Here is a 12,444-nt window from a genome sequence, read left to right on the forward strand (position 1 = left end):
AGAGGGACTATTGTTATTGGAGCATAAAGTTTATTTGAGCAAGGAAGAAGTGGTGTATAATTTTGTGACCAAAAAACCCAACTTTTTTATGAAGAAAATGTCTTCACAAATAATATCCTATGGAAACAGTGTTTGGGTTTGGGTATTTTTTTGTTTTTTACCTTTTGAATAAAATAAGCCCAGAGGTAGAATATCCTTTTCTGTGTGGTAAGGTTATTTTAATAGTAATAAATTAAACATAAATGTCCCTAATTTTAAGCTTCTCAGAACATCTACACAAAAGAAAGTTTAATTTTTTAAAAGGCCCAAGAAGTAAAAATTAATTTCAGACGTTAACTGTAGAATTTGATATCATTCGGTCTAGAAAGATACATTATGAGGCTTTTAAAAATGTGAATCATCTGAGATATTGTTCTGAGACTCTGAGTTCTTTTGAGGTGGGGAGGGCAGCTGGCCAGTATGAGGATTTGATCCCTTGACTTTGGTGTTCCAACACCGTGCTCTAACCACCTAAGCTAATCAGCCAGTCCCTAAGTTCAATATTAAGTATAAAGTCTTTATATACATTAAATTCTCATCTTTTTGTATAAAAACATAAAAGCTATGTTTTACAACAAACTTAAATTAGGTTTTAATTTAAATATCCCAATATGATTGTTGTTATAGATATCATTGATTTTTTTCTATAATTGGAGAATGTTATTTTGTAAATTGTGCAGTAAAATATGTATTCACTGTCTCTTAGGATGGTGAAGTGGTTGCTGTCAGTGGTGGAACATCTGAAGAAGAAGAGAGAGCATGGCATAGTGATGGCAGTTCTAGGTAAGTGAATTTTTATTTCTCCTAATGTTATATAAAATCCTGAGAAACCTTAAGGGTTTTTTTGTTTTTGTTTTTGTTTTTACCAGGAACACATATCAGAGTCTTTGGGTTTAAAATTAGTTCTTCAGAACTTCTTTCTGATTATCCAACATTTAGATTTTCTTCATGACATGTTTTGACTAAAAAAATTTTTTTGATAATTGCAACTAGATTTCAAAAATGATGCTTTTAGCTTTTGTCTCCTTACTTGGTATTATATCTTTTGAATGCTCTTATTTATAATGTTGAATCACAAACTAGTTTCATTACTGGTTTTGAAAAATGTTTAAGCATCAACTTATGAAAATGATGAGATCTTATAGAATTAACTATCTTATATAATGGGATTTATGTAATACTACTACTACTATTTTCTTTAGGAATTGGGAATAAGCTTTCCTTTTTTTCTTTTATCTGTATCCCATTTGGCCATACAAGTAAGGATTTCTTCAATTCCTTATGGTGGTGATTCACATTTTTACAGGGCTGATGGCCTTGGCTAATCTTGCAAAGTGTAGCCTTTGGAGGAGGTAATTATGTTTAGCCTCTTGCACTTATTCCCCATTGCAGTGGCTCTTAAAATAGAAGTGTCAAAGAAAGTATGAAGTGGAGACTATAAGATTTTCTTGTTATCAGTTCTAGAATCAAGGGCTTTCCTATGCCCACAGTAGTGATTTCTGATTATGTCTAGTAGTTTCTGTGTTTGAAATAGGGCAGTGAAGGAAAAATTCGCTTTCTTTTCACTCAGCAATGGAAATGGAGTATATCAAACCATGAGACAACAGAGGTTCCTATACTGAAAGACAACAGAGGTTCCTATAGTGTTGGCTTCAGCAGTTGGGGACAGTTGTTATACAGAACATGGGCTCTGGAGTTTGTAGTTACGTCTAATTGGCAGCAGAAGATTTTCTGTAACAGCTGAGTATCCAGAGAGTGGCTACTGTGAGATTTGGCAAGTGCCATTTACAGTGGTTATGGGCTGGGGTTAGTATAAATAAAATGCTCATAAGATATTCTAGAATAGAGTATCTGAAAATATTTTTTATTTAAGTTCTTAAAAATAATTTTTAATTTCATAGTGAAATCATGAAATAATGCTAGAAAACACCTTAATTACTCGTTTCTTATCTGTGATGATTATTCTTGGGAGGATTAGGTAAATGACCATTAAGAACATTTAGATCTTGGAGGGAGGGGTGATAATGGTGGAACAAAACTCCAGAAAAATCTTTCAGTGTTAGTATTATCAGCTATATTTTTAGAGATACGAGTTCATATATTACTTAATCTAGACAGACTAATTATTGATTTTCTCATAGTATAACTTAGATTCTTAAGGCATTTATATTTATAGAACGGTAAAAAGTAAATAAACATTCATGTACTAAAATTGAAACAGAAGATAACATAACTAGATTATTTTGCAACAACATCAGTTCAGTAAAACATGTCTGTGAAGGTAAACTAAAAAGAAATGGCAAACGTGATTGTTATCAGTACATAACATAGTAAGCACTTTTTTAAAATTATGGCATGCTTTGAAGCATAAAATATATCTAAGGTGTAGGTAGGTAGAATAATTTTATTTAAATGAAATTTCTTTTCTTGTTTTGTGTGGCTGGCCAGTACGGGGATCTGAACCCTGATCTTGGTGTTCTAACTGAGTGATCTAACTAGCCAGCCGAAATTTTTTTTTTTTTTTTTTTAAACATACTAAGTAAAGTTTGCAAGCACAGTCTTTCCACCGTGTAGGAACACTTCTGACCCTGCCAGTTCAATATCCAGCTATCAAGAGAGCACTAGTGCTATGCCTTGGAAATTCCTCCTGTCAAGAACCTCCCACCTTCCCTCAAAAAAAGGCATCCCTGGCTCCTCCTTAATGTTGACACCTCCAGTGCTCTCCAGGGCTATTTTTCTACTGTAGCTAGAACTGAGGAAAGTGACACCCCCCCACACACACAATATTTTTATATGCCCTACAGTATTTCTAACCTGTAATACTCAGTATTTTTCTTAAAATCATAGAAGGTACTTAAATTGTTATTTCACTTTTAGCTGCGTCCATATTTGTCATCAATTTATGTTTTATTTTTTTATTTATTTATTTTTTTGTCTTTTGTCTTTTTTCCGTGTCCGGCAACGGATCGCAACCCTCAGTGTTGCCCCCGTACCGGACCGGGGACCGGCAACGGGATCGCAAGCCTCGGCGTTGCTCCCGTGCCTCGCTCAGCCAGTGAGCGGGAGCCGGTCTGTATGTGGGATCCGAACCCTCGGACGGGAGCGCCGCCGCGCTTCCCAAGCGGCGCACTATCCAGTGCGCCACCGGGCCGGCCCTCAATTTTTGTTTTAGATATTTGGTAAAGCCTACAGAATATTAAGAAACTTTTGAAGATGAGTTGGAAATTAGGGAAGTAAATTTGTTAGTTCATTAAGTCTATACTGTCCGTCATTCCTCTTTATGATGTTTTTTCTTTTTATAAAACAGTCTTAGAATTATATCTTTCGTGTGTTTTTAAAATCTCTTCTTTCCTTCTAGTGACTACTCCAGTGATTACTCTGACTGGACAGCAGATGCAGGAATTAACCTGCAGCCACCAAAGAAAATTCCTAAGCATAAAACCAAGAAAGCAGAAAGCAGTTCAGATGAAGAAGAAGAATCTGAAAAACAGAAGCAAAAACAGATTAAAAAGGAAAGGAAAAAAATAAATGAGGAAAAAGATGGACCAACATCACCAAAGAAAAAGAAGCCCAAAGAAAGAAAACAAAAGGTTGATCTTTCCTTTATTATAAATTTAGTGTTTCTATAACAACTTAAAGCACACATTTTAAAAGTGCCGTTGAGCATAAACATTGTTGAAGTGTATCAGCAAGTAATAATAGTAAAAACTCAGTACACAGTTGTAAAATAAATTATACCAAAATAAATTTTGTTTACTCAAGTTTTTAGATGTTTAGGATGTAAGAGTATTTACTTGGAAAATTACCGTGTTCTACGTATTAAGTGTTTAATCTTAAAATATGATCAGATTTTTCTTGATAGTCACGTAGGATTTATTCATTTATTTATGTAAAAAAAAATGCTGCAAAACATATAGTTTATTAGTCTGTCAATTGCCTTTATGTTTAACCATCCATATTAACTGTTGTTGCTGAAAATAAACAAAAAGTCTAGGGGAAATCATTACATGGAGTAAGAAATGACTGAACTTGTCATAGTTGGCCACATGGCAAATATGAATCTAAAGTGGGATAATATAGGCTTCTTGTATCAAGCCTTCATTAATTACATAATGTGTGAGCCATAAATTTTCAGTCCTTAGGTCAGTAGTAGTATTGGTATCATTACTACATGTTATGCCTGTGAACAATTTGAGAGAGATCAGAGAAAGTAAGGAATAAATCTTGTGGAAAGAAGATCTGTCAGCTGTTACCGAGTTGAAATTCTTTAACTTGGGAATGAAAGTAAGAGCTGATTAATTTTTGCTCTGAAGTAGACATGTTTTTGCTCCCCAAAAGACTGTAAATGGGAAGCATATTTGATTAAACAAAAGGAAGTTTTTAAAAAACTTCTACCGTTTTTTAGAATTAAATGTAAGTTGCCATTTGTAGAATTAAATGCTAAAAGTTTATGTAGAGTATCCTCAGAGAGCTTTGAAAAAGTGTAAAAATACATATCTTAAGTGTTTATTTCATCTGCATTGGTTAAATTCTTATTTGTTTCAGTCTTATACAATTGTGAATTATTTTAATTTGGATTCTGCAGCTATTCTTCTTGTCACGTCCTTTGCTTTTGTCTGAGGAAGCTTTACCAAAGAGAACACCACACATTGGCTACAATTTTTCTCTTATATCTTGTCAGTGATGATAAATGTAATCTGACCCATTGTTTTATGTGGTAGACAGATTGGTTAAAGAAAACTGATTTAGCCATGTATGGGGCTAATAAGGTAAATGTTCTTTTTCATCTCAAGACAGTTTTGATGAGCTTTCGATGAGTTTGCAAGGATAAGTCACTATAAGAACCTAATTCTTTTGTCCCAAGAATGTAATTTGCTTTTTCTGGTCTCCCTTGATTTGATAGTTATCCATAAACTAATACCATGGGCTCCTTCATGCAGTGCCACATTGGATCCATTGTTACTGTTTGACTTATTTTAATTTCATTGTTTTGTTGTCAACAAAGTATTGTAACAGGATCTATCTACTGATAGATTTATGTGGGACACTTTAAATATTGTAAGATTGGGATACAATTGACTATTCCCTTTAGTTTGAATTCTTTCTCACATGCCTACCAGTGGATTTAACACTAGGTGGAATTGTTCTTGTTTCTTAGTCCTCTAGTTAACTCTCAAACACAATAGTATGCTTAGTTGTAGAGGAAAGCAACTGAGAGATCATTAAGTGTGAAAAAGTGAAAACATTTTCATATGATAATTCTTTTTGAATTAAGCAAAAAAAGGCAAATATATAAAAAGATTATTAAAAATAGAATTTTCCAAAGATGTAGTAAAGTCATCTCAGGTGGTATCATGTGTGTGTGTGTGTGTGTGTGTGTGTGTGTGTGTGTGTGTATATATATATATATATATCCCTTATGCCATTAGGAGCACTGGAAACCAGGTCTATAAATATTTATCAAGTGCTTACAGTTTGTAAAGTAATACAATAGATAAAAAGAAGTATAAGACATAATTCTTATTCTAAAAATTGTGTGACTAACAAGATGCTTAAATGCCCCAAGATAAAAATAGAGGAAATGCCACATAATTTAATAATATATAAGTGCTAGATTAATTTTAGGGATAATAACTGTGAAATTAAATGGGAGCATCTTATATTAGGATTTCAGATAAGGTTTCCTAGAAGAAACGAGTTGAGCCAGGCCTAGAACCATTACCATGGATGAAAAGGAAAGAAATATAGCTTTAAAAAAAAAAAATATATATATATATATATACACACACACACACACACACACACACACACACACATGATATATATATATCAAATCATAAAGCCGGAAATTTTGAGGAATAGTCAATGCATTATAACTCTTAATGGCTATAAGTATTAAGTGGCAGAACATCTACTTTAACCAAAAATTCTATGTTCCCTAAGAATTATTGAGGAATAAAATCTGTCCTCATAATGATTCATGGCAATGCCAACGTCATACAGTTATAAATATGATTATTCCTATTTAAAACACATCTTACCTGTCTTTGTGTAAGAGTTATTAGCTATCCCAGTCAACATAGATATTTTACTTATGGGGATATATACTTACCTAATGCAATTAATAGTACATTGAGGCTGGAGTTATGACTTTTCCTTTTTATTCTTTTTATCAATTAAAATGAAAGGAAACCTTTTTCAAACAAACTTTTGCTTAGAACCTTAATATATAGAACAGATAAAATTAGAGCTGATCTGAATAAAACACATGGAAATTCCTGAGTTGTAGAATCTAACTGTGTGATATACCCATTGAATAGCACAGTGATTACTTAATAGTTTGTGGATCAAATAATTGGATATCATCTGACTTAATATCTCAAATATAACAAATAAAACTCATTTCCCAAGCTTTTCCTCAAACCTGCTCCACCCCAACCTTCCTCATCTGAGGGATGAAAACTATCTTTTAGTAGCTTGAACCAAAAAACCTGGAGTTTTTCTTAATTCCTCTTTTTCTATCATACTCTACATCCATTTCATTAGGGAATTACTGTGGCTCTGTCTTCTAAATGGTATTCAGTACTTGACTGTTTTTCACCACTTCACTATCACATTGGAGTGAACCACCATGAACTGTTACTTAAATTACTGTAGTAGCCTCCCATCTGTTTTCCTGCTTGTACCCATTTCTCCCTAGGGTCTATTTCCTAAAGCGGAGGTTAACAAAAAACTTTTTCTGTAGAGGACCAGCTACTCTGCCATTGTAGCCTGAAAGGAGCCATAGACAAAACAAACAAATGGGCATGGCTGAGTGCCAATAGAATTTGACTTATAAAAACTGTCTATAGGCTCTACTTGGACTGTGGAACATGAGTTGCCAATCCCTCTTCTGCCTAATATTCACCAGTGGATCCATCTCATACAGTAAATACCAAAGGCCTTTAACCCCTCTTGCTGTCCACGATGAGAATGCTCCTAATGTGTTTGAATGAGAAACAGCATGGTGTAGTTAATAGGAAGAGGAAAATGAGTATTGGGAAACAACTATAATAGTACCTGCTGCAAGTAGTGTTTTCTGATATCACATGATGGCATTGCTTCTTTTTAGTAAGCTTATATAAATTCATTGTGATAACTACCTTCTTTTTAAAAAACACAACAGAATAAAATTTAGAAGTCTTAGTGCACAAACATTAAACTTAAACATTTTTAATCAATTGCATAAATTTTCTCTACTTCATAAGTAATATTAGGTTTCAAAGGCTCTTGGAAAGTCTGTTATTCTTAAGTCTAAGGTAACAACATCAAGACCGTTTGTTGCTACTTGTGGGTAACCAGCAAAGTTAAAAGCTTTTTCTCAGACATAGTTTTATTTTTATCCATGACAGTTAAAAAGTAAGGGACCTTGCTTGACAACATTTTGTTTGAAAACAACCTCAATTTTTTTGTTTGTTTGTTTTAGGAAGCTTAATGTGAGCCAAGAGTGTAAAATGGCTACTTTAAGAAAGAGAGAAGTGTTCTTGGGCTATGTAGAAGTATAATGCTCACTTCATGGAAATAATTAGCCTTCTATATTTTGCACTCAACTCATCTGAGAATATCTTATTTAGTTTTTACTAACACACCATGACTAGAATTTCTTTTAAAAATTTGAGTATGTCTGTCTTGGTTTGTTATAAAGAATGTTTATAAAACTGTTAGTATTTTTGAAGGAAAGGAGACTATATAAATATAGAAGAATGTACTTTGGGGTTCATGGGGCTGTCTTTGTTACTTAGTTTTGTCGTGAACGTTGTTTGTAGGTTTTTGGTTTTGCTATATACTTCTCTCTTTATGCAGTGATTTGGAGAGAGTGAGTAACTCTTGCCACTGCTGCCATTTTTCCAGAATAAGTTTTAGTGCTTAAGGATATATATATTTTTTATACAAAAGTTCCCTTTCCCTTTTATTTAACTGCCTCTGTAGTTATTTTAAAGAGTGATTGGTGGATGAATGCTTTTATGATAATACTTATTTTACAATGTTCTAAACTTTAATCTTAGAGGTTGGCTGTGGGAGAACTAACTGAAAATGGTTTGACATTGGAAGAATGGTTGCCTTCAACATGGATTACAGATACTCTTCCCCGAAGATGTCCATTTGTGCCACAGATGGGTGATGAGGTACTTTTAAACTTAAGTTATCTTCTGTTTTTGTCAAGTAAATTTAAACATTCTTTATAGCTCTTTAAACAGAATTCTAGAAGACTGTAACAGTTTCATAAAGTATTTCATTCTAGATGTTTGTCACTGTGTATCAAGAAGGTACAATTAGGAAGAAAGATCTAATGATAATCTTTTGAGGCTACTGCAAATATTGCAATAGTAAATTTAAATATTATAAGAGGATAGAATTTTTAGCATTTTAAGAACTGATATGTATTTTTTAATAAGAGTTTTATTGTCAGTTCTCTTTTTCTAAATTAAAATATTCATTTTTCTGAGCTTAAGATTTTTTTTTGTCTTTTTTTTTTTGAGACCGGCCGCACCGCGCTCAGCCAGTGAGCACCCCGGCCATCCCCATATAGGATCTGAACCCGCGGTGGGAGCACCGCTGCACTCTCCTGAGTGCGCCACGAGCTCGGCCCTGAGCTTAAGTTTTAAATATATAGCATACTAAAGGAAAACAAAATTTAGCACTTTATTTTTATTTAATTTTATTTTTGAAATGTATTTCATTTACTCATAGTGTTTATAATTTATTTGTTAGATTAGATCTTTAAAAAAACCCTGTAACATTAAAATAAATATTACTTCATTTTTAGGAAAATGATCAGAGTCTATGTTTCCTTATTTTATAAACAAATTTTAAAAGGCAGTGTTATCTAGTGTCCAACAGACTGAAAATAATAAATTAGGAATTAAAATAGAGGCTTCTTTAGTAAAACACCCTCATCAGCAGTTAATACATAATTTTATGTATTATGTATTAAAGCGGTTAATACATAATTTTAAAAAAAGGAAAACAAAAACTCTAATGCAAGAGTGACTCTAAAGAACAGTTAGATAATTCATTTAGAAACTCTACTTGCCTCAGAAGACTTGAAGACACAGAGCATTATGACATTGTTGTTCAGTGATAATTCTAACAGATCCTGCAGCATTTAAGAAGAGGCTAAATTATATTTAATATATTATTTCAAGATGGCCAGAAAGTTTGTAATTCCTTATTGAGTGATTTCTTTTCAAAATGTTTAAGTTGTTTTTTTAGTTGATGGTACTTATACAGGTAAATTCTCATTTTTCAGCACCATTTCTTCATTTGAAATTCTAGACAACTAGAGTAATAATGATATCAGTGAATGGAATGAAAGTGTGTAGGATAATGGCCATCCCAAAATGTTACTAAGAACTATTAGTATTTTTTTTAACAAGCTCTTCTAGTTCTAATAGTGGGAAGAGTACTTTGTATCAGGCTACTGTGTTCAAGTACTAGTTCTACAAGACAGTAGTCAGGAGTCACTTAAATTTGACCTTCATGAAATGAAGCCAACTGTATGCTGTGCTGTCTTGTTAGGTTTTGTGTAAAGATCAAGTAAGATAAAATATATTTTTCATTTTAAAGTTTTGTGCATATATACACACCATTTGCAAAAAAGTAAGAACAAAAGTAAGTGAACAGTTAGTTAACTCATGACCCTAGTAACAATTGACTTTATTAGACAGAATAGATTAACTTATTTTGAATCCAAGAATAAAAGGGTGAAACCAAAAAATAATGGCTCATCTTAGCTTCTAAGTATATATACAAAGTAATATTACTTAGAACACTTTGGTTATGATTAAGTGACATTAGGACAACTTGAGGAATGAGTGTGGGGGATCAACATTAGAATTTCCATTAGCTCAAAGGACATAAGATTTTCTTCTTAAAATTTTAGCTGATACCTTGCATCTTGGATTAAAGGAAACACATCCAGGTTTTTAAATTGTGATTTTATTTTCTTTTTAGGTTTATTATTTCCGACAAGGACACGAAGCGTATGTTGAAATGGCCCGGAAAAATAAAATATATAGTATCAATCCCAAAAAACAGCCCTGGCATAAGATGGAACTACGGGTATCACATTGATTTATTATTTAATAGCCCACCCAAAAGATGCAATTATGTATTATGGAGAAAATTGTATTGAAGGTTACTATTTTAAGTATAAGAAACATATCATGAAGATACCTTGTTTAATTGAAGCACAGAAACACAAGATTGACTGAATTTATATACTCCAATATGCTTTATATATTGGGTACAAAATTTAGTTATAGTGAAAGTTAGACAACACTAATGTCTAAGGTAAACTTCATATTTGCAAATTCGAGTATTTCTAAGTTTTATCAGTAGTAGTTCAAAATTATCTGGAAGTCTTTGGAACTGTGTTGGAAAACTTTTAGTAAAGATTTCTTTCTTTTTTTTAGTTTTTTTAAATTGCAGTATAACTTGCATACTATAAAGTACAAAAATCTTCAGCACACAGCTGAATGAGTATTTACATATACACACGGAGTAATTACCATACAGATCAAGATTAAAACCAAGAAATGTTTTCTTCTCTATATTTAGCAGTCCATTTTGTGGTTTATTTCGTAAAGATGGTTTCTTATTTTATGTATCTTTCTCAGGAACAAGAACTGATGAAAATAGTTGGCATAAAGTATGAAGTAGGATTACCTACCCTTTGCTGCCTTAAACTTGCTTTTCTAGACCCTGATACTGGTAAACTGACTGGTGGATCATTTACCATGAAGTAAGGACTATTGAAAGAGACAGTGGTTTCTTTGTATTGTAGATTGTTTTTCAAAATTCAGATAAATTTGAACCTCTTTTAAATATTTTTAGGTATGTGACCTAATCACTTTATTTTTATCCTGTAATTAGATACCATGATATGCCTGATGTTATAGATTTCCTAGTCTTGAGACAACAATTTGACGACGCAAAATATAGGCGGTGGAATATAGGTGGGTGTAATTTATTCAGAAACCGTAGATGTTTGATACGTCTTTTTTTCCTAATAAATGATTTACTATAAATTGCATCAATAGTAAGTTTTACTTCAGTCTTTCCTTAGAAATGTTTTAAGGCTTACTCTGAATGGTGGACTCCATGAGTATTCTTTGCTTAACTTCACTGCTGTCATTCTACAGACCAGTTCTTCCTCTATAACATAAATGTCATCAGTTTGCATAGGGTCATAAGAAACAAGTCTGTGAAACTCATCATTATGTTTCCTATAAAGTTGTGGTGGTGTCAAGAATGCTGTTTACTAAATTATGTGGTAGCTCTTGCTAAGCTTAGTGTCACTAATAAGCATCAGAGGAACAATTAGAGAGTCTTCATATAGTAATAGATCATATTTCCTTCTTAACATTGGCTATTAGAGTGCTTGAATCTAAATGTGGATCCATATGTGTACTCACTCAATTTTTAAACTCTCTCTCTCTCTCTCTCTCTCTCTCTCTCTCTCTCTCTCTCTCTCCATTTGTGTTCTATTAACTTAGTCCTGGCTCCAATTTTCTTTTTCCTCATTATATTTCTTTTACTTTGATTTTCTGATTTTTAATTTGTTTTATGCTATATGTCTTTATAAACTTTTAAGTCCTTTTTTGGTAAAAAACGAAAACAGAAATAAGTACTTTTCTCTTTATTAAAATAAAATAAAACTGATTCAGAGTAGTTGCTAGCTTGATTAGTTTTTCTTTAATTGTGTGTTAAAAATGTAAAGAGTACCTTAATAGAAGGCATCACTCAAAAACAACGATGAGGTAGACATTTCCCTTTCTATTGTGTAGATAATGAATATGAAGTTCAAGAATAACTAATTAATGTGTTCAAAGTAACACCAGATATGTTATTTGAACTCAAATCGTTCATCTCTATGCTAGCCAGGAAAAAAACTTATTAAGTACTGTGAATGCCAAGGAAGGGAGAAAGCATTACACAAAGAGAGTGACTTACAGTTTTCATATGACACAGAGTGAAGCTGAGAAAATTTAGACAATAGCCTTTGTAGGTTATTTGGGTATTTGGGAAAAGCAGTTTAAGTAATATGACAACAGCTGAGTGCAACTGGATAAAGAAAAGACATAAGGAGTGCTCTGTGTTTTACAAAGATTGGTTGTTTTTATTTTTGTTCCTTTTTTGTTTGTTTTTACAGGATAGGAAGAGTAAGTATATATGTATATATATCAAAATTAAGGGGTGATTGAGATGAAGGAAGGCAATTTGGATTTTTTTGTGTTGTTTTTGGGCTGGAGTCATGATCGATGGTTAGTTAGGGAAACCTGCCTACAGAAAGTAAGAAATTAGAGATAGACTATAAATATTTGTTGAGCAGAAATGATCTAACTTTATTTTTATTTCATTGAA

The 12,444-nt window shown here is 32.6% G+C and overlaps 1 protein-coding gene across 1 annotated transcript in view; it reads left to right on the top strand.

Moving 5' to 3' along the window:
* Window positions 1–12,444, top strand: part of PHIP (pleckstrin homology domain interacting protein) — a 132,216-nt gene that overhangs the window by 89,557 nt on the left and 30,215 nt on the right. Inside the window, exons 21-26 of the mRNA XM_008566644.1 lie at window positions 746–822; window positions 3,398–3,629; window positions 8,085–8,204; window positions 10,033–10,140; window positions 10,698–10,822; window positions 10,954–11,036. Coding sequence (XP_008564866.1) covers window positions 746–822; window positions 3,398–3,629; window positions 8,085–8,204; window positions 10,033–10,140; window positions 10,698–10,822; window positions 10,954–11,036 — 745 coding nt within the window. The remainder of the gene's footprint in view (window positions 1–745; window positions 823–3,397; window positions 3,630–8,084; window positions 8,205–10,032; window positions 10,141–10,697; window positions 10,823–10,953; window positions 11,037–12,444) is intronic.

The sequence above is a fragment of the Galeopterus variegatus genome, unplaced genomic scaffold (genome assembly GCF_000696425.1).
Source record: "Galeopterus variegatus unplaced genomic scaffold, G_variegatus-3.0.2 Scaffold259, whole genome shotgun sequence".
NCBI classification, from domain to species: domain Eukaryota; kingdom Metazoa; phylum Chordata; class Mammalia; order Dermoptera; family Cynocephalidae; genus Galeopterus; species Galeopterus variegatus.